At 37.1% G+C, this 23,154-nt stretch overlaps 2 protein-coding genes across 5 annotated transcripts in view; one reads left to right on the forward strand and one right to left on the reverse strand.

Moving 5' to 3' along the window:
- Positions 1-23,154, reverse strand: part of LOC126726397 (uncharacterized) — a 99,688-nt gene that overhangs the window by 20,275 nt on the left and 56,259 nt on the right. The gene's annotated exons all lie outside the window — the stretch shown is intronic.
- Positions 442-22,858, forward strand: LOC126726393 (phytochrome E-like). Of its 4 annotated transcripts, XM_050431643.1 has the most exons (5): positions 442-512; positions 3,066-5,281; positions 5,970-6,777; positions 8,157-8,453; positions 22,337-22,858. In XM_050431643.1, exons 2-5 carry the CDS (start codon positions 3,235-3,237, stop codon positions 22,593-22,595), a joined length of 3,411 nt encoding a protein of 1,136 aa, XP_050287600.1. In that variant the 5' UTR covers positions 442-512; positions 3,066-3,234; the 3' UTR covers positions 22,596-22,858. The 4 variants fall into 4 exon arrangements, with proteins under 4 accessions (XP_050287600.1, XP_050287602.1, XP_050287599.1 ...); XM_050431642.1 differs by lacking the exon at positions 442-512 and having other exon boundaries at positions 2,477-5,281; XM_050431644.1 differs by lacking the exon at positions 442-512 and having other exon boundaries at positions 2,481-5,281; positions 8,160-8,453.

Genomic DNA, 23,154 nt, shown 5'->3' on the forward strand with positions numbered 1-23,154 from the left:
CAAAAATTTAAATTCCCATTTTTCGGTTATAACTATCTAATTATCCGAAAAAAATATATTTAAGATTACAATGTCTCATCAACCGAATCATTGTCTATATCTAACAAATTAGTGGATATCTATCTATCATAAACTACAAAAATTTTGGCCCTACCACCTTAGTTTAATATTAATATACTCACTAATCTAGGCACTAGTCTAAATGGTCGGTGTTGGTTGCAAAATTTTATAATTTCAAGTACATATTGTAAAGTGACATCAATGCAGTTTTAAGATGTTAAAAACAACATTTAACACTGCAACAAGTGTCATTCAAGCCCTATGAAAGAGAGACACGTAAAATACACAATTGTCAGTATAACTATTAAATGCCTTTTAAGTATAAATAAAGGACTCATTCTCAGAAAAGGAGACCACTCTCCATTGACAATCTTGCTTATATAGATCATTTGCTTGTAATTGTAGTTCCTTAATAGACCCTTTTAGTTCATATGGCTTTAGAAGATGCTCATGTCAGTAAGTTCATTTCCTTATAATATGTTACTTTGATTAATCTTGTTTATACAAGTTTCGTTTAGTTTGATTCAAGTTCTTAATTGTTAATCTTGTTTGATCTTTAAAGCATTATCATCGATCTAATTTGGTGCTTAGTCTGTTTACTTAGGCATCGATCTGTTTACTAGTTTAGAACTGTCTAGGCATCAAAATTTTATGATGGCTTTGATACTTAAAATTATCATAGATTACTTAGTTTCCTTGAACTCAATAGCTTTGGATCTCCCTTAGAATTTAGGTCTGGTACTTGTTTAGTTAGAGTTACAATTTACTTGCTTTCCATATAGTTCTCTGTTAATAGTTCTTTCAGCTTTCATGCTAAGTGTGATGAATGGGTTATTTAATGCGCGCGCACATACATACACACAATAAAATAAAATAAAATGGATACTTGGGCACAAAATTAGACTACATTTAAAAGCTAATTTGGATTTGATTTGAATTTTGATTGTACTTCAACTTTAGTATATTATTATCCAGCTTGCTAAGGTTAAAAAATGGTCATGCATAGTCATTGAGAGAGACACGAAAAAATGCTTCTTCTTCTTTTTTCTTTTTTTTTTTTTTTTTCTTTATCCTCCGCACCAACCATCCTAGATTGGACTATCAATAATACTGTCAATAATATCCTTAGTTTTAGAGAGTTTTTACTTAATTGTAATTTCAGTTGGGTCAGGAGAGAATATAATTCAACGGTTCACATTGTTGCAAAACTCTCCCTTTCATCTTTCAAGTCTTTTTGTTTCAATAAACTCAGTCTTCCAGATGTCTTAAGGACAGTTTGTGAGGCTAATTGTAGTGCCCCTATTTCAGTTTGATTTTATATATGTTGAAGTTTATCTTAAAAAAAAAAAAAAAAATTGTTTTTGTGGGTAAGCAAATGTTACAATACAAACTTGACAAAAAAAAAATGTACAATCTTGAGAAAATATTGTATGAAGCACATTTAAATTCAATTTTATTTTTGCATATTAGCTGCACCATAATGCTCCATTAACTTGTGTAAGTATGGTATCCAAATAATTTTGTCCCCCCCAAAAAAAGGTGGTGTATTCCAAATAATTCGAGGTATTGGGCTTTCATGCTGGTCCCCATATGAGCGAATGCTATGGTAGATAAGATAGGCATTGCACTGATGAACCATCATCATCATCATTATTGTTTTGTTATTTTGAAAGACCCTTTTTTTTTCCCCTAATGTTTGATAGAAAGATCATAATTTCATTAAACCAAGACAGAATTTATAACAAACAGAAATAAACATCTGAGAGGAATCTCCTCCACCCAAAATTTTACTATACATCTTCTAGGCACCTTTGCTGATATGGGCCACCATGAGAATCAACATTTTTAAGAATAATTCAAATAACATAAGGACAACTTTTTGGCAAAATTTTAATTGGAATATGTGTGACATGTCACTCACATGTTTTGCACTGATTTCGAAGCACCTACGTTGTTCATTCTTTTTTCTTTTTTTGTTGTCCACAAAAAGTTAGTCAAACATGTGGCCAATATCTATCAAAGGAAACAAATGTAATAAAATAAACCGAGACACTCAGGAAATTTGTATTAAATTTGATATTCCCTGTAAAATAAGACATAGCTATTAAAATAAGAAAAATTGAGAAAGTTTTCAAAAAAAGTTAGTAATATTTCTTTTCTTTTCTTTTTCATAAATTTTTTTTTTTTAAATGGTTTATTAATATGTGTCTCAAGAGTTTGGTAAAATTTAAAAAAATAATAATTAAAAAAATAATTTTAAAGAGTATTTTTTAGAATAATTATTAATAAAATATTTTTAAAAATTTTTGACATTATTTTTATGAAAAATATATAAAAAAATATGTAAAAAAACTAATTATTTTTTTAAAATTTTTTAAAAATATTTTCTGTACCAATTATCTAATCACACTCTTAGAGCATCTCCAGCAAATTCATCAAATTTTTGTACTGTTTGGAGAATGAACAGTGACTTTTATCTATATCTACCTATTTTTTCAAATACATTTTCCAACAGATTTTCTATCTCATTCTCTATATCATTTAAATATTATTTCTTCATTCATTATTTATTTTTTTTTTAACAACTACACATCTTCCAACATTTTTTTATTCAACACTTTATTATTATAATAGAATTTTTTTTTTTGAAAAATGAACAGTAGTCCATCAAACTTGATAAGCTTATGTTCATGAGCCAAAATATTTTTTGGATATAGAGAATCTATTGGAGTGGTTTTTTTGTTGTCTCATTCTCTATTATAGAGAATATTTTACTTTTGCATAGGCCATTGGAGATGCTCTATAACGATAGTTTAACTCTTTAGATAAGAAATATAATAAGAGAATAATAATATTGGATTAGCAATTAGAGTAGTGCCAAGACTGGATTAGAGAATAAAGAAAGAATAAAGAGTTACCTCTAGTTACTACTAAGACTGGATTAGCCATGAGTAATTCCTGTTTAGAAGAAGATAATAACAAACTGCAAAAAATGAATGAGACAGTGACTCGTGGAAGGTACAGACAGAAGAATCAAGCAACAGAAGCGGCAAGTACAGTTATGATAAAGATCCAACTACTCTTGCTCTTACTATTACTACTAGTTCTAGTCCTATTATGCAGCCAAGCTAAAGAAGCAGAGGCAGAGTCAGAGGTATCTCAAAATATAAAAAAATGGGTCCTGGAAGTGGAGAAAGAGGCACAACAACCTTTTCATCTTCAGCTGCAAGCAATATCATGAAGCCAAACATTAACAACGACAAGGATAAAAGAGACAAAGCAATTGCTCAGTACAATGCTGATGCTGGGCTGTTGGCTGAGTTTGAGCAGTCTGGTGAGTCTGGTAAGTCCTTTAACTACACAAGATCAGTGTTGCATGGTCCACAATCTGTGCCTGAACAACAAATAACTGCTTATCTCACAAAAATCCAAAGGGGTGGTCAAATTCAGCCCTTTGGTTGTATGCTTGCAATTGAGGAACCCACTTTTAGAATTATCAGTTATAGTGAGAACTGCTTTCAGTTGTTGGGTTTGACTTTAGACACTCAATTTGAGTCAAAACAGTTAAAGGGTCTGATTGGAACCGATGCTAGAACCTTGTTTACGCCTTCTTCTGGAGTTTCTTTGACGAAAGCTGCCTCTTCTAGGGAGATGTCTCTGTTAAACCCGGTTTGGGTCTACTCCAGGAGTACCCAGAAGCCATTTTATGCTATATTGCATAGAATTGATGTGGGGATTGTGATTGATTTGGAGCCTGCGCAGTCTGGTGATCCTGTATCGTTCCTTGCAGGGGCAGTGCAGTCACAGAAACTGGCGGTTCGGGCGATTTCTAGGCTGCAGTCACTCCCTGGGGGAGATATTGATGTGTTATGTGATACAGTTGTGGAGGATGTTCAGAAGCTCACTGGGTATGACAGGGTTATGGTTTATAAGTTCCATGAAGATGATCATGGTGAAGTTGTGTCTGAAATCAGAAGGTCGGATTTAGAATCCTACTTGGGTTTACATTATCCTGCTACAGATATCCCTCAAGCTTCCCGTTTCTTATTCAAGCAGAATCGAGTAAGGATGATTTGTGATTGCCATGCAAAATCTGTAAGGATCATTCAGAGTGAAGAACTAAAGCAGCCTCTTTGCTTGGTTAATTCAACTCTTCGTTCCCCACATGCATGTCACGCCCAATATATGGATAATATGGGCTCTATTGCCTCATTGGTAATGGCAATTATCATCAATGCTAATGATTCATCGAAGCTTTGGGGATTGGTAGTGTGCCACCACACCTCCACCCGCTATGTCCCTTTCCCCCTTCGGTATGCTTGTGAGTTCCTTATGCAGGCATTTGGGCTTCAGCTATACATGGAGCTTCAACAGGCATCACAATTGGCAGAGAAGAAAATTCTCCGAACGCAAACCTTACTATGTGACATGTTCCTCCGGGATGCTCCATTTAGTATTGTGACACAATCTCCTAGTATCATGGATCTCGTTAAGTGTGATGGGGCTGCATTGCTCTATGGCGGGAAATGTTGGTTATTGGGTGTTACTCCAACTGAATCACAGCTGAAAGATATTGCAGAGTGGCTGCTCACTAATCATGGGGATTCTACGGGGTTGAGCACAGATTGTTTGGCCGATGCTGGTTACCCAGGTGCTGCTTCACTGGGTGATGAAGTTTGTGGCATGGCCACTGCAAGAATCACTTCAAAGGATTTCTTGTTCTGGTTCAGGTCTCACACTGCAAAGGAAGTAAAATGGGGAGGAGCCAAGCATCATCCAGAGGAAAAAGACGATGGCAGAAAAATGAACCCAAGATCATCGTTTAATGCTTTTCTTGAAGTAGTAAAAAGTAGAAGCTTGCCTTGGGAGGTTTCAGAAATTAATGCAATTCATTCTTTGCAGCTTATTATGAGAGACTCATTTCAGGATATGGAGGACAGCGATTCTAAGGCATTGAAGTTCATTCAGCAGAATGATACTGAGATACAGGGGATAGATGAACTCAGTTCAGTGGCATGTGAAATGGTCAGATTGATTGAAACAGCAACAGTTCCAATTTTTGGGGTTGATTCAGCTGGTCTCATCAATGGATGGAATGTAAAAATTGCTGAAATGACAGGATTACAAGCTAGTGATGCTATAGGGAAGTCCCTGGCCAATGAAGTGGTTTATGAGGACTCATGCAGAACGGTTGAAAATCTTCTATCTAGAGCTTTGCAAGGTAAATCTTTTTTTAAGTTAACAATGACATTCATTGAATATGAGTTAACTATCTAACTCAAATATCATAGTAAACTACATTGCATTTCATAACACCTGTACGACACAAATTGCTTCCTGATCTAACTTCTATGACTTGTGTTGGCATTCAATGCATGAAAATCCTATTCATTCAACTCAACTCCACAGACGCACATTTTAAGTACATGGTGTGGTTGCATGAATACATTTGTCTATTCTATAGTGACTTGAGCCATCTTTTCTTTCAAATCATCAGATCACATTCCTTTTGACCCTTTGCAGTGCTTTAAGTGCCAAAGAAGCACTACCAAATGACTCTTATAATTGTGACAATTCTTATTCTTCATTGCCATGCCTAAGCCTCCAAAGAAGCTTCCTCTGACTTTATTTTAAATTCTGTTTATTGAATGCTTTGGGGCACAGAACAAACTTTTTTTTTTTTTTTTTGGTGAACTATGAGTATTACTTTGAATTGTAATACTGTAAAAAGTTATTCAGGCTAAATATTTGCAAAGATATGGGGGTTGCCTTTCAGTTTGCAGTCTTGCATGTCACTTCTTTTTATATTTCCTCAAGAAATTCCCAGACTTCAGCCTGCTCATCTTCTTCTATTTTCATAACATTACCCTAATGGTATAATTTCTAGTTTAACTCTTATCACTATCCAGGTGAGGAGGACAAAAACATTGAATTAAAGTTGAAAAACTTTAGGTCTGGTCAGCAAATGTCAGTTGTATACATTATGGCTAATGCCTGCACAAGTAGGGATTATGAAAACAATGCTGTTGGAGTGTGCTTTGTGGGTCAAGATATTACATCTGAGAAAGTTGTTATGGAAAAATTCATCCGCTTGCAAGGTGATTATAAGGCTATCATACAAAGTCTGAATCCATTGATTCCGCCCATATTTGCTTCCGATGAGAATGCCTGCTGCTGTGAATGGAATCCAGCCATGGAAAAGCTAACCGGTTGGATGAGAGATGAAGTTATGGGTAAAATGCTCCCTGGGGAAATCTTTGATGGTTTCTGTCAGCTGAAAGATCAAGATACATTGACTAAATTTATGATTTTATTGTATCGAGGAATTAGTGGTCAAGAAACGGAGAAGTTCCCTTTTGGATTTTTTGATAGAAATGGAAAATTTGTGGAGGTGTTCTTAACAGCAAACAAGAGGACTGATGCAGGTGGAAATGTAATTGGTTGTTTTTGCTTCTTACAGATTGTTGTGCCTGACCTGCAGCAGGCCTTAGAAGGACGCAGGCAGGAGGATAAAGAATGCTTTTCAAAATCAAAGGAGTTGGCTTACATCCGACAAGAGATGAAAAATCCTCTAAATGGTATTCGCTTTACCCACAGCCTTCTTAAAACTACAGCTGTTTCAGAACATCAGAAGCAATTTCTTGACACTAGTGACGCATGTGAAAGACAGATCATGACACTCATAGATGACATAGATTTCAGAAGTGTAGAGGAAGGGTAAGGCTCCTCAATGTAGGCCCATGACATGCATTACATTTTAAATTCTATGTTAAATTTTATTGGTTCTTTAAGTTCTTCATCTGCAACCCATATGGTGCAGACACCATATATGTTTGTTGAACCTGATTGATGGTGATTGATTCCAGTTGACCTGATTGAGCATAATTAATGCTGAGTGATGTTGATTCTGAAGACTTTCTAGGATTTAATTTTATTAGCTTTTATTTTCGTGTTTAATGTAATTGATTATGATTTATTTAAAGGCCCCAGGGTTCTCTAATGTAGACAGCTTATCATGGATTCATAAATTTTATTTGGGAATTTCCTTCAAATGCTTGGTTCTGATTCTAAGCAACTCTTGGTGTTGAAGCCATGCTTTTAGCAACCACCTGCCCCATGCATAAGTGCTTATCCTAATCAAGGGCCTGGACTGGCAAAGATCTTTAAATGGCAATGACTTTTTTTATAGTGGAAATGGGCTGAGAATGCTTCTCCATCAGTGCTGGTGCAGTTTCCTAACAAATACTAGGACTGAAAATTGAGAATATCCTTGCATGTAGGCATCTTTCTTTTCAATGTTCAATGCTGATTCTAGGTAACTCTAGGTGCTGACTCCTAGATTTTGTATCCTTTTTCCCCTACTTAGTGGTGATTCCGAGCAACCCTAAATGCTGACTCCTAGGTATTCTATTCGTTTTCCTCTGCTTGGTGCTAACTCCGAGTAACCATAGGTGCTGATTCCTAGGTTCTATCATTTTTATTCTTCTTTTTGTTTACCAACTCTTCTTATAGGTCATTGTCAAGCATCACCATAAGCTATAGAACTCGACCAAATTCTTTATATGAAAAGCAATTAATTACATTAGAGGTTCAGGAGAAGGACCTTTCTCATCATTATTTCTCTATCTTTGATGCATGACACTGACACACATGCTTGTTTAAGCTTTCCAAGTTCTGTTGCTACCATGTACTTAACTGCAGTTGTTAAATAAGGTCAGAGAAAGACATACACCCCCCCTCCCCCCTCTTTAACATAGGAAAAGACAATTGAATTCATTCTTCCTTCATTTATAAGTACTATGTTAATCAGATTTAACTTTTCCTTAACTTAGTTTCTTTGATTATGCAAATTGCAATTTTTCTTTTCTATTACTTGGTGTTATTATCTTTGGAAATATATTGTTACTCCTTTGATTATAAATGATCTCCTATCATCTCAATCATATTTACTTCTCTCTCTCTCTTTTTCTTTTTTTTTCCAAATTATTGTTAAACACCTAGACACCACTCTCCATAGACTCAGATTAGTCATTGTTTGCACTTATGAACCTGTGTAGCAATACCCCCAAGTGTGTAATATCTAATCCTGGTTACAGCAGTAGCTTGCAGTTAAACATGGAAGAATTTCTCTTGGGAAATGTTTTGGATGCCATTGTTAGTCAAGTTATGATATTGCTGAGAGAAAGAAGCTTACAGCTTTTTCACGAGATTCCAGAAGAAATCAAAACACTATCTCTATATGGTGATCAAATTAGGCTTCAACTGGTCTTGTCAGATTTCCTGCTTAATGTGGTGCATCATGCACCTTCTCAAGAGGGCTGGGTGGAAATCAAAATATCACCTGGTCTGAAGGTTATACAAGATGGCAATGAATTTATCCGTTTACAATTGAGGTATCCCAACCATGACTAATTAATTTTTAATTATATGCACAGCTAGTATATTTAAAAATCCCTGCTATTTCCTTTGATGCTATTTTCATTACATTATAAACTACTTTTGAGTTAATATATGAGCTTTTAAGGAGTTACACCTGTAACAAATTGTAAAACAACACAAAAATTAAAGACTAACCTCCTGCTGTGATTGTTCGAGTTCTTGAAGAGAAATTTTACTTGTGGTAGATTATTCAGGGAGAAACCTTCTAGCTTTTGGCCTACCTTTATGAAACCTTTTGATGGAACTATATGCTCATTCAAAAGGTTAGGTTTGGGACACCTCTTTTTCTGTTAGTTTCTTTTCTAAACTCTTTGGAGTTAGTTAACAATAATTATTAGCAGATACTTCATTTAACTGTTCATAACACAACCTTTCAGCACTAGAATCCAAATAGGCTGAAACTTTTTTTTTTTTTTTTATCACACTAATATTAAATAAATAATATAAACATGAATATACAATAATTGATAATCAGGATAAATCCTTATATGGGTCACATTAAATCTCCTAAGGGAGAAATTTCTCACAACACCTCTCATCTTATTATCTGTTTATCATAATTTCTGCATTTTAAAATATTAATTTTTATTTCTTTTTAAAAATATATTACGTTAGAATAGAAAGGATACCTTCATGTTGTTGAGTCGAGTCCTTGCCATGTAAAGTCTGTCAGTTAAGTAACCAGCGTCTTTCTTGACTAGGCTTGAAAGTCATGTAGTCCATTCCATTTAGTTCATTCAGACATTTGGGGTCCAATAAAAGTTTTGCCTTATTTGGTATTTAGATTTTTTGTCATTTTTTTTGTTAATGATGTCGATTACTCTTGAGTCACTTAGTTCTATCTTATGAAAGATATATCAAAGTTGAATTCCATTATCAATCTTTTTACATTGAAATAAATAATAAGTTTGATGTTTGAATTTGTGTTTTTAGAACTGATAATGCTCATGAATTCTTTTCATACATATTTGAATCAATTCTTTGACGATTATTGCTTAATTCATCAGTCTTCCTGTTCACACTAATGATGTCAATATCATATGTACCAACCCATAATGGACCAAATGGTATTTACTGTACTGGCCACTAAACCAGTAACAATAACCCCCTGAAACATACGGATAAAATACCGGGGTGTGCCAATCTGTATTGATTGTACTAGGAATTTGTCAGGTGTCTTGGCTGGCATTGATATTTCAGACAATACAAAAAAAAAAAAAAAAAAAAAAGGAAAAACAATTAAAAGAGCTATAACACATGCAATTTGGGCAAATATGTTGGCTAATGTATTTGGGCTAACTTCTATGTTTATAAACACACGGTTAGGAGCATTATGTGTTGTTGATGAGGGCATGAGAAATGAGGGTGCTGGGGCAGCATTGAGTCAATTACTTGGCTTCATGTTTTCTCAACATACTCATAGCTCCTCATGCCTAACTAGTGATGCTCCTAAGGGCTCTTTGAGGGGGACCAGCCCAATCTCCCTACTCGAGTTGGATTGATGAGCAGTGATAAGGGGCAACATGTGGAGACACCTTGCTCCACGTGATGCCTCAAGGCCATGGCAGAGGAGGGCCTATGGTGGGCAGAGATGGTTTTGATGATGGGTAGCAGCAGGTGGTGCTTACCCTATGTGGTGGTGCATGGCATTGCTAGCTTAGTTGTGGATTCCTTGTATGTGGGCTTGGTGGCTAGAGTGCAAGGCAAGGCTAGGCTGCTATGATGATTGAATGTTGTGTGCAAGGCATTGGGCTAGTGGGGGTTGGTTGAATGCATGGACAAGTGCTAGTGGGCTGATGGTAATTACTTTGTGTGCTGCATGTGGGCATGATGTGTGGGCTGTAATGTTAACAGAAGGCCTTGAGCATGGGCCAAACCTCTCCAAAATGTGTGGGAACATGTTGGGTGGGCTGCTGGAGGATGGGCAGAGGTCCCATGGTCTGCTGAGACATGGGTTGTGCATGTGCAGTGGCAGTTACCAAGCAGTTCCTAGCTTTCCTGATGATTAGACTTGCTGTGTAGGGGCTGGAAACGTGGAGAGCAAGCCAAGACAGCATCAGTTAAAGGTGTCCTAAGTCAGAACACAAGTGGCAGATTATCCAAGACCCAGACAGTTACTAGGCAGTAACTGCTATAGCAGTTAATTCTGTATATTTAACCCTAAGGCTGTTGGGAGTGTCAATAACAAAGTGTATTTGGCCTTGGGAAATTTTGTGTAATTCTCTAGGCTTGTAAAAGGGTTTTCTTTGTACTTGAGATTAAGTAATAAAGGTTGGAGGTGGGTTCCTTGTAAACAAGGTTTTGAAACCCAGACCGGACCGTACGGTCCGACCAAAAAAACCTCAAACCATTCATTTTTGCAGTTCTTTTAGCCTCAAGAACCGCTCTATGGGAAAAAAGCATGGATCCGTGCGAACCGCGGTCAGACCTCACGGTTCTGAGAACCGTAATCAGACCGCTTCTCACGGTTCCCTACTTCCCATTGAATCTGAACCTAAAAAAAAAAAAAAAACACACACACAGAAAAGGAGAAAAGGAAGAAGACGACGACAAAGTAGGGGTGGCGCCATGAAGCAACTGCTTCTTCTTCTTCTTTCTTTATTTTCTTCTTCTTCTCTGTCTGTCTCCCTCTCTCCTGTTTTTGCTGAACTTTTTTATGTATGTGGTCTGGTTTCTCACTTTCTCTTTCTTTGTATTTGTTATGACTACACTGACACTAGCTGCTAGCGTTGGAAATATTGAAAGCTTTCTAAGCTCTCCACGTGTCTACAGTACATTGACACTAGCTGCCTAGCATTGGAAACATTGAAAGCTTTTAAATTTTGAATAAAAGATGAACTCTCCACGTGAAAGGAAAGAAAGGAAAAATAATAAAAAGAATAAAAAATCACAATTAAATGTTACTACAATATTTTTATAATGTTTCACGATAAATTTTAAGTAATAGATTGTTATTAGTTAATATTGGTGAATAAAAAAATAATTTCAATAGTAAGTTCAAATTAGAACTAGTAACAACTTTTCACATAAATTTTGTTGTGAAAGTATTGCTAAAAATGTTGTAGACTTCTTCGCTGCTTTTGGAGACTTCTTCTTTGTTGCTGCGTGCTTTAGTGTCAACCACTAACATATAATTCTTGCTTGCTGTCAAGCACTTCCTTCTTAGGTTTTGTTATTTATTTAACTTTAACAATTTTTAAATGCATAGACATCTTCTTATCTAGCTTTTGATTTTTTTTTTTTTTTTTAATTCATAATAAATGGTGAACAGTGACTATTCAAATGGGCTTGGGAAAAAAAATGATCGGCAGTCAAATGGGCTTGGCCATGAGCAAATAAACTAATTTTTCTCTTAACTATTTTATTGGGTTTCATAAAATAAAAATTATTGGGTATTAAAGTGTGCTTTGTCATGACTTAAAAATAATTTAGAAACTCAATAGCTATTTATTTTTTTTTAGAATTTAATAATTTTTATTTGTATTATGAAAGTTATGTTATAAAAAAATACTATCTATATTTGTTTTGGACTATTTTAGTTAATTTTTCTATTTTTTTTATTAATTTAATGATTTTATATATATTTAAAATAATTATTAAATTAATTATGACGTCATCATGGTTCGATCCTGGTTCGACCTCAATTCGATCTCAAAAACCTTGAACCTCTCCCTTTTACAGTTCAATAAACAGTCCGAGTCTGAAAACCTTACCTGTAAATGTTGTGTGCTGTGTGTTTAAACGTCCCTATATAATCTGTTCCAAGTATCATTCCAGTGTGTGTGTGGTGTTGGTTGAGACTAAGTCAGAGACTTAGGGCTCTCATAGGCAGAAAATTTGAGTGAAAAATTGACCTTGTGACAATTGGTATCAGAGCCTGGCTACAATGTCTTCAGACACCAAGGCAAGGGTGACGGTCTTGGAGAACATACTTGGAGTTCCTGCAAAGGGAGAACAACTTTCTGTGTGCGACAAATTGGATACACTGTTTGCAGAAACTACTATGATACGGAATGAGATTTCTGATCAAAGAGATGTTGTGTTGATTCGTGTTGAAGAGTTGGCTGCTACACTGGATGCCCAAGGCAGTGCAGCAAGAGAGACCCAAAGCCAACTTGAGATAGAAATTGCCTTGTTAAAGAAGGCAATGTGTGGCCTGCCTAGGGAGGGGGAAATGGCCACTAAAGTGAAGGTGCCTGAACCAAAAGCCTTTAACGGTGCTAGGAGTGCCAAGGATTTGGAGAATTTCCTTTGGGACATGGAGCAGTACTTCAAGGCTGCAAGGGTGCCTGATCAAGAGATGGTAACCATTACTAGCATGTATCTTTCAAGGGATGTCAAGTTATGGTGGAAGACCTGTGTGGAAGATGATGCAGATGATAGTAGAGGGAAGATTGACTCGAGGGAAGCCTTAAAGAAATAGTTGAAGGACCAGTTCTTGCCTACCAACACTGCATGGATTGCAAGAGACTCCTTGAAGAAATTGAAGCAAACTGGTATAGTGAGAGAATATGTCAAGACATTCAATTCTTTGATGCTGGATATCAAGAACATGTCAGAGGAAGATAAGTTGTTCAATTTCATGTTTGGCTTGCAACTTTGAGCACAGTTGGAGTTAAAGAGGCAGGCAATGCGTGATCTGCCTACTACTATGTTTGCTGCAAATGCTTTAGTGGATTACAAGTTAAATAAGCCTAGTGGGGATGATGAAAAACGTAAGTCCAAGGACAAAGGCAAAGACAAGCAGAAAAAAGATAGCAAGAAGAAAAATTGGGGTAACAAAAGCAAAGGAGAGAGTTCTACCTCTCAACAAAGTAAAGAAAAACCCAAGTTGAATGTAGGCTGCTTCATATGCAAGGGCCCTCATCAAGCAAGAGACTGCCCTAAGCATGAGAAGCTTAATGCAATGGTTGATGAAGATGAGAGGGGGCAATGCGATGAAGAAGTTTGGGGCTATCTTCTATGTTGCACTGACACGGACATGGATACGGATACAGGGATATGACAATTTTTGAAAAATAAGGACACGACACTGCAGAGACACGACTGTTAAATAATTAATTAAATTTTATATTTAGGCATATTTTTAGACATAAAATACGTTTATGTCTAGAATTTAAATTATGTAAAAATTACAAATAAGTAAATTAACACCCAAAGGAGTACAATAATACACATAAAATGTTTAGAGTACAAACCATAAAAGGATAACAAGTTCAACATCAAACTGAAAACATAAAAGGATAACAAGTTTTAAACTTTCAAGATTATCACAGAACAAAAACATCATCCTACAAAAAAAATTTAACTGGCTTATCAACAGTGAGAGTGAGAGTGGGATTTAAAAAAAAAAAACAAAACAAAACAAAACGCGTTATAATAAGTGAGTATTTAAGTAACCCATTCAGTCATTCATCCAAACCAAATGGCCAAATATCTGGAAATAAATAAATAAATAAAAAATAAAACACACAAAGAGAAGCTTAAAAAGGTTGGACCTGACGCCGAGAGAGAGAGAGAGAGAGATCGGAAGGGACAAGCATGGCGTCGACATCTATGAAGCTCGCCGATCAGCCCGATCTAGCTCCGACGAGGGACAGAGGGCAGTGGCAGCAGCGGGCAGAGCAGAGGTCAAAGGGAGGGTGGGTGGGTTGAGAAGTGAGAACTTGAGATGTGGGTTTCGGGATGTCTTAGGCTTGTTGTTTTAGGGTATATCACAAAATCAATGGTATTGGTAAGTCCATCTGTCAAAATCTGTGATTTCCTTTTTTTTTTTTTTTTTTTTTTTTTCACCGCTAGAGTGTTGGACGTGTCGGAGAAGCGAAAAAAAGAAAAGAAAAAAAAGACACTTGCCGGACACCGGAATCCGGCGAGACATACCCGTTCCGGTGTCTGACACCGACATGATGCCAAAAATGGCGTGTCCGTGCAACCTAGGTTGTCTTATGTACAAGTAGAGATGAATGGAAATAGGGCTGAAGCAATGCTTGATACTAGTGCTACCCACAATTTTGTTGATGAAAGTATGGTCCAACAGCTTGGTCTGAAATGTGAGCAAGTGTCCAAGTAAGATCAAGGCAGTAAACTTGAAAACAAAACCTATTTCAGGAATTGTTTTTGGTGTGAAGTTCAAGGTTGGTGAATGGACAAGAAAGGTGAATTTCCTGATTATGAAGTTGGATGACTTTAATGTAATTCTGGGTGATGAATTCTTTGTGGCTGCCAAGGCTGCTTTGCTGCCATTCATCGGTGTGATGTTGATTTTTGATGAGAAGCAACCATGCTATGTTCTTGCTAGGCGTGTGGCAGGAAATAGTAAAACTAGCAAGAGGAAAGAGCCAATGGTGTCAGCCATGCAAGTTGAGCATGGGATGAAGAAAGGAAAGATGACTTACTTGGCTGCAATGCTTGAGGTCAAGCAAGACAAGTTTGTTGAAGTTCCAGATGCTGTTGCTGGATTGTTGGAGGAATTCGTTGATGTGATGCCTCCAGAATTGCCTAAGACCCTTCCAGTAAGGCGTGCTGTTGATCACAAAATTGAGTTGGCTCCTGGTTCAAAGCCTCCTTCGAAGGCTCCATACAGAATGTCCCCTATGAAATTGGCTGAGATGAGAAAGCAATTGACCGCATTGCTTGATGCAGGCTACATTTAGCCCTCCAAAGCCCCTTATAGTGCCCCTATTCTGTTCCAAAAGAAGCAGGATGGATCATTGTGTATGTGTGTGGACTATAGAGCCTTGAACAAAGTAACTGTGAAGAACAAGTACCCCGTTCCTTTGATTCAAGACCTGTTTGACAAGTTGTGTAAAGCCACTTACTTCACCAAGCTGGACTTGAGATTAGGTTATTGGCAAGTGAGGATTGCTAAAGGGGATGAACCAAAGACAACTTGTGTAACTCGGTATGGTTCTTATGAATTTTTAGTTATGCCTTTTGGTTTAACAAATGCCCTTGCTACATTTAGCAACTTGATGAATGATGTATTCTATGAGTTTGTAGACCGTTTTGTTATGGTTTACTTAGATGACATAGTGGTATATAGTGAGTCCTTGGATGATCACTTGGAATACCTTAGGAATGTGCTGTCCAAATTGAGGGAACATCAATTGTATGTCAAGAAAGAGAAGTGTGAGTTTGCCCAACAAGAGATTTTGTTTCTAGGGCATAAGGTCAGCAAAGGTCTTGTGATGATGGATGAGAGAAAGGTACAAGCTATCCTTGATTGGCCTCCACCAAGTAGAGTTGCTGAGTTGCAGTCTTTCCTTGGGTTGGCTAACTATTATAGGAAGTTTATTCAAGGGTATTCTAAAAAGGTTGCTCCTCTTACAGATTTGCTGAAAAATGACAAGAAATGGGTGTGGATAGATGCATGTCAAGAAGCTTTTGAGAAGCTTAAAGTTGCTGTGTCGAGTGAGCCAGTACTGCGTCTGCCAGATTTTGAGTTGCCATTTCAAGTCCATATTGATGCTTCTGACAAAGCAATTGGTGGTGTGCTAATGCAATAGAAACATCCAGTTGCTTACGAAAGTAGGAAGCTGAATGATGAACAGAAATGTTCAACACATGAGAAGGAAATAATTGTTGTGGTTCATTGTTTGCTAACTGGGAGGGTGTATCTGCTAGGCCCTAAATTTGTGGTGAGGACCGATAATGTAGCCAATACTTTCCTCAACACACAGAAAAAGTTGTCTCCTAAACAAGCTAGGTGGCAGGAGTTGCCGCAAGAGTATGATTTTGTGTGGGAGCACAAGCCTAGCAAGCATAATCAAGTAGTAGATGCACTTAGCCGCAAACAAGTGCAAGAGTATGTTGCTGCCTTGACCAGAGTTGAGTTAGATTTTGTGGAAAGGATCAAGGAAAGTTCTAAGCTTGATGCCACTTACTAGAAATTGGTGCAAGATATGACTACAGGCCTAGTGCGTCGTTACTGGCTTGAAGATGGATTGCTGTATGCAAAGGGTGATAAGCTATTTGTTCCTAATGGGAAGATCCGTAGAGAGTTGTTGAAAGAGACTCATTATCCACAATGGGCAGGACATCCGGGTAAGGAAAGAATGTATGCTTTACTATCCCGTTCTTATTATTGGCCTAAGATGGAGTTAGACATTGAGTTGTATGTTAAGACTTGTCTAGTTTGTCAACAAGATAAGAGTTTAACTCAAAAGGAAGCTGGTTTGCTGCAACCTCTTCCTATACCAGAAAGTCCATGGATTTCTGTTTCAATGGATTTCATTACTGGTATGCCTAAAGTGAAGGGAATGGGTTCAGTTTTTGTAGTGGTTGATCGATTTTCAAAGTATGCCATATTTATGGCTGCACCAAGTACTTGTACAGTAGAGGTAGTTGTTGATCTGTTTTACAGAAATGTGGTGAAGTACTTTAGTTTGCCTGAAAATATTGTGAGTGATAGAGACTCGTTTCACTAGTCAGTTTTGGACAGTTTTGTTTGAGTTGCTGGGTTCACAGTTGAAGTTTTCTACTGCTAATCACCCACAAACAGATGGTCAAACCGAGAGGATCAATGCTGTGTTGGAAGATTACTTGAGGCACTATGTGACTACAAGTTAGAAAAATTGGCTGGACTTGTTGGATTCAGCACAGTTTGCTTACAATCTACATAAGTCTTCTTCAACAGGAATGAGTCCATTCGAGTTGGCAATGGGGCAGTAGCCCCTAACACCTCATGAGATTGCAAAGCAGCGTTCAGGGAGCAGGTGTCCTACAGCATACAGATTTGCTATTGCTAAACAAGAACTGATGCAAGAAGCACAAGACAGTTTGTTGAAAGCACAGCGAAGAATGAAAAAGTATGCTGATAAAGGGAGGAGTCCTCTTGAGTTCCAAGTTGGAGACAAAGTGCTGTCAAAGCTAACTCCATAGATTTGGAAAAAGTTTAGAAGTAAGAGTGTGCATAGAGGGTTAATTCCAAAGTATGATGATCCCTTTGAAGTTGTGAAGAGAGTTGGTGCTGTTGCTTACAAGTTGAAACTGTCTGAAAGGTTGCAAATTCACCCCACAGTTCATGTGAGCTTTCTAAAGCCTTATCATGGGGATGAGCAAGATCCTACAAGGAATGAGGCAAGGCGTGCCCCACCTACTGTTATGGTATAGTTTGATCAAGAAGTGGACAAAATTTTTGACAAAAAGGTAACGGGTTATCGAAAGGGTGGAAACATGATAACTTATTACTTAGTGAAGTGGAAAGGGGTAGTTGAAATAGAAGCAAGTTGGGAGAAGGCATCGACTTTATGGCAGTTTGAAAAAGAAGTGAAGGCATTTGAAGATACCCTACTGACAAGGACGTTGGCTTCTTCTGGTGGGGGTGGTTTGTTAGAAGCATTATGTGTTGCTGATGAGGGCATGAGGAATGAGGGTGCTTGGGCTGCATTGAGTCAATCACTTGGCTTCACGTTTTCTCAACACACTCATGGCTCCTCATGTCTGACTAGTGATGTTCCTAAGGGCTCTTTGAGGGGGACCAGCCCAGTCTCCCTACTCAAGTTGAATCGATGAGCAGTGATGAGAGGTAGTATATGGAGACACCTTGCTCCACATGATGCCTCAAGGACATGGCAGAGGAGGGCCATGGTGGGTAGAAATGGTTTTGATGATGGGCAAAAGCAAGTGGTTTTGACCCTATGTGGTGGTGCATGGCATTGGTGGCTTAGTTGTGGATTTCTGGTGTGTGGACTTGGTGGCTGGAGTGCAAGGCGGGGCTAGGTTGCTCTAATGATTGAATGTTGTGTGCAAGGCATTGGACTAGTGGGGGTTGGTTGAATGCATGGACAAGTGCTAGTGGGCTGATGGCAGTTACTTTGTTTGCTGCATGTAGGCATGCTGTGTGGGTTGTAATGATGATGGAAGGCCTTGAGTATGGGTCAAACCTCTCCAAAACGTGTGGGAACATGTTGGGTGGGCTGCTGGAGGATGGGCACAGGTCCTATGGTCTGCTGAGACATGGGTTGTGCACGTGCAGCATGTGCAGTGGCAATTACTAAGCAGTTACCAAGCGTTCCTAGCTTTCCTGATGATCAGACTTGCTGTGTAGGGGCTAGAAACGTGGAGAGCAAGCCAAGAAAGCATCAGTTGAAAGTGTCCTAAGTCAGAACACAAGTGGCAGATTGTCCAAGACCCAGACAGTTACTAGGCAATAACTGCTATAGCAGTTAATTCTGTATATTTAACCCTAAGGCTGTTGGGGGTGTCAACAACAGAGTGTATTTGGCCTTGGAAAATTTTGTGTAATTTTCTAGGCTTGTAAAAGGGTTTCCTTTGTACTTGAAATTAAGTAATAAAAGTTGGGGGTGGGTTCCCTGTAAATATTGTGTATGCTATGTGTTTAAACATCCCTATATAATTTGTTCCAAGTGTTATTATAATGTGTGTATGGTGTTGGCTGAGACTAAGTCAGGGACTTAGGGCCATCACAGGCAGAAAATTTGAGTGAAAAATTGACCTTGTGACACACACACATAGTGGTAACCCTAAAACGGTACGTTGGTATTAATTCGATACTAAAATATTTTGTCCCCATCCAAACCAAAACAGACTCCAGTACAATATTTGACAACTTTGATCCATAAGCATTGTCATTGATTCTCGCTAACACTTTACAAGGGCCAATTTTCCTCACTGAGCTTGTTGTATTACCCATCTTAAATTAAAACAGCCCACAACCATAGTCACCAGCTTAAAAGATTACATCTCTCTTGTCCCTGTCCGTTCATTTTTTTCTACTTCCTATTGTTGTCTTCATGAATGTGTTTTATGTGTTCTACCATTTCTTTTTCTTTACAGCTCACACAATCCTCCAATGGCAAAGGAACCAGATCTAAATCACTGTTGGGATTCTGCCTAAATTTTTGAATAAACTTATCTTTGTTGTTGTGTTAGTTGATTGGTTATACGAAAATCCTGCATGACAGAGTACCCATTGCTTAGGATTGTTGCCCACTGACCGTCTAATCAGATTTCCAAGAGTTTTATTGATAAGTTTGGTCTGCCTATTGGATGGCAGATAATATGCAGTACATATACAGTTTAGATTGTTGAAATAGAAAGAGAAAAAATAAAATGATGTAGAGAGAGAAAACAGAGGCAAGAGAATTAAAGTGGTTCAATTTGATGCCCTAAGTCCACAACCAAAAGCCCTAAGTGGCTACATCTTCACCTTATTGAATTGTATTTTACAATGAATCTAATATAGGGTATATAGAATACATTAGGTTTAGTATACTAACCCTAAAACCATAGTAACTTGTGATATTATAGAAAACCATGATCTACGTTTTTTATGGTAATATCTTGATATATTCTATAGGTTGCACATTTATGATAATATCCTAACATATTCTAATATATATCTCAATATTCTCCATTATGTTCTCCAAACATGACTTATAAAATTTGTCCTAATCAAAAGTAACAGAATTCAGCCCACCAAGCAGGCGAGAAATCTCTTTGAAGTACTATTTAGCTACATGAGAAGCATCCAAAGTCTTCCAGCATGGTATAAAATCCATCTGCAATTACTATAATAGAATCCATACTCATTTATGTTCGGGGCAACCCAAGAGTGAAATCTGTACCGACATCAGTCCATGAACTAGTTGGACTGGGCAATGGTCTGTACAAACCAGCATTGGTAGTTCCTCCCTTTCACACTTGACATATGTGATAACAATCAATAAACTGTTGAACATCACTTATCAGCTTTGATACCAACTGATGCAATGTGATTGAGAGAACAAAATAGTTAAAGAAGGGAAATTTAAAAGCTAGTTCAAGCTATAAATTTAGTAAGAACATTTCTACCCAATTCCTGAGATAAAAGGAGAGAAAGCCACATACGTTAGCTGAAATTTCATCTAGTAATTCACCAAAAAACTATCATTACAACTTAAACAAATCCTTAATAAGACAATATTATTAGTAAAGACACAATCACAAACAATAATTTTAATTTAATTTAACAGTTACTAAATCTATCCTACAATGGTCACATGTATTAAAATGTCATATGGATTATTTTATGAAAACTTAAAAGACATAAAAACAGCTGAGAAAAGAAACCAAATGGATCACATAGATAGCTTATGGGCTTTTAGGCTTCTCTTTAGTGTTCCTTTTTGGATGTCAAGTGTTTGTACAAAGCCTTCTTCAATATGCTTTGTATCAGTTTGAGAGTCCAAAATATTTAGGATGGAAAATTCTCATAATGAAAGAAAAAAGAAACAGATTTTAAAGTTAATTTTAGTGGGAATATGTATGTTAAAAGGCCAAATTTAAATGTGTTTGGGGGGGGGGGGGGGGGATGTGTGTTAATATCCCAAATTTTAAAATTTATTTTGTTGCCTTCATTGACTATGGTTGCACATGAGAATTGTTATCGCTTCATTGATGCAGTATGGCCTTCATATATTCAGTTCAATGTGTATTGTGTACTGTCCGAAGCTCAATGCAATATTTCAGGTTTCCAAAAACACATTCAGACATTCATTTCAATTGTCTTAGAAACCCATAATGTTTCTGTTGTGTTTAGACGTAATAACAGAGTAGAGATGCAAGAAAATTCAAGAAACTTAGAAAGAGGTTCTGATGGGCTTTGTGGAGCCTAGTTGTGTTTGATCCAGTTGACGACCTGACTCAACCCGAATAATGTTGCGTGGTTTTTAATGGGAAATTTATTGAGGCTTAGTCCATGGAGTGGAGGCTTGGGCCTGTTTTGTGTGAAAACGCAATTTGGTTATTAGGGTTTTTTGGTGTTGCCATGTTTTTGTGTGTGTGAGGAAAAACTGTAATCGCACCTTGTATTTTTTTTTTTTTTTTTTTTTTTTTTTTTATAATAGTGAAATCCCTGCAACTCCGTGGACATAAGCAAATCGCCGAACCACGTAAATATTGTCTTGTGCGTGTGATTGACTTCTTTGGCGTGTGTTTTCTCTATTTTTTTTGTTTCTCACAGGTTGGGATTTCGGTTAAATTCCCTACAGGTTCTGCCTCATAGAAAATCAACACAACTTCTGTCCAATAACTAAAGGAAACCTGTCATTAATGGCCAAAATTAATTTTTTTCATAACTCTCTTTAACACCAGTTCCCCCATAAAAACTCCATTTGTATTTTTTAATTTATTTATTTGTTAGAACATAAACCCCTAAATATTCCCAAAAGGTTCAAAAATTAGGTTGTGTTTACAGTGAGAAATTAGGTTGTATTTCCACAACCTTTGCTTTTCTCAATCAAAAGCTTCAGAATTTAACAAATCACGGTTTCCTTTTTCTGATTTAGCCTGTCCTCTTTGGTGTTCTATATCCCCTTTTCTACCTTCACAGAAACACACAGACGGTTTCTTGTATGATATTGGAAAATGTATACTGTTTTTCTTTTGGGGCTGGAGGGGTATTTGTACTCATTCATGTTTAGGCTTTGGACGTGCTTGCAGGTCTTGAACATACATTGTTAACTTGTTTCTCCTGCGCCATTCTTCTCAGGTCTTTTAGTTCCAGTTAATGTATCTGAAATAGGCTTCTCTAATATACCATGTTGCCATTTTAGGCAGCAAAGTTCTAACTGGAAAATCCATATTGCACATGATACCATTTAGCTCCAAGCAGGCAAGTGAGAGAGAGAGAAAAACCCTCCTAACATTTCGTCTTCCTTTCATGTGCACGCTTTATACGATCTTTTAGACCAGTTTGTGCAATGATGACCTTGTACCTGTGATTCTCTCATTTTTGCTACAATTAGTACCATAATCACTTTGAAAGAAAAACAAAACAAAACAAAACAAGTAGATGGTTTGTGCGTACTAAAATTCTATTTTCTTGTGCATGCAGAATGACTCACCCTGGTCAAGGCCTTCCTTCTGCTCTTATCCAAGATATGTTTGAGGGAGGAAACCAGTGCTCAACACAGGAAGGCTTTGCACTTAACCTGTCTCGAAAACTTCTCAACAGGATGAATGGTCAGGTTCGCTATGCTAGAGAGCATAGTCAATGTTATTTCCTAATTGACCTGGAACTTAAAACAAGGAAAAAAACAAAAGAGACTCATGGACAGATAAAGGCAGGACAACTTAACTTTCCCATTTCCTGAACTATTGTTATAATATTTAGGGTTCAGGAAGATTATCTGCAAGGGCACCTCAATTGTGCATGCATATGTCAACAAATTTCTGGTAAACTCTCCATGGTTTGTCAAAACGCCCTTCCCATTTGGTTAGTTTTGACAATTAAGCCTATCTATTGCCATACAAACTGTTTCCTCACTGTATGCCACCCAATTTGAGGTAGTATCAATATGTATATTGACTCTCCAGCTTAAATAAATGTATTGCAGGCAACATGTCAGATTCACCATTCGAGGCGTATAGCATGAATGTCTCTTTAATTTCAGGATTTACTAGTAGATGAGTTTAGTGTATTGTTCACCTTTACAGTGTTTCTGCTTTCCATTAAAGAAATCTGTAAGCTTCACAAATTGTGGTTGGAGCTTTTAAAATCAAAATTGCTTTTTCTTATTTGGTTCCAGCTTATTCATTTTGAGCTATCGTAATTGTTGTGTTCAATGGTCATACATTGAATTCAATGATCCCAAAAATATCTCTAGGAAAAAGAACAAAGAACAACACGAATAATGAAAGTACACAATGATA

Source organism: Quercus robur, chromosome 5, assembly GCF_932294415.1.
Source record: "Quercus robur chromosome 5, dhQueRobu3.1, whole genome shotgun sequence".
NCBI lineage: Eukaryota > Viridiplantae > Streptophyta > Magnoliopsida > Fagales > Fagaceae > Quercus > Quercus robur.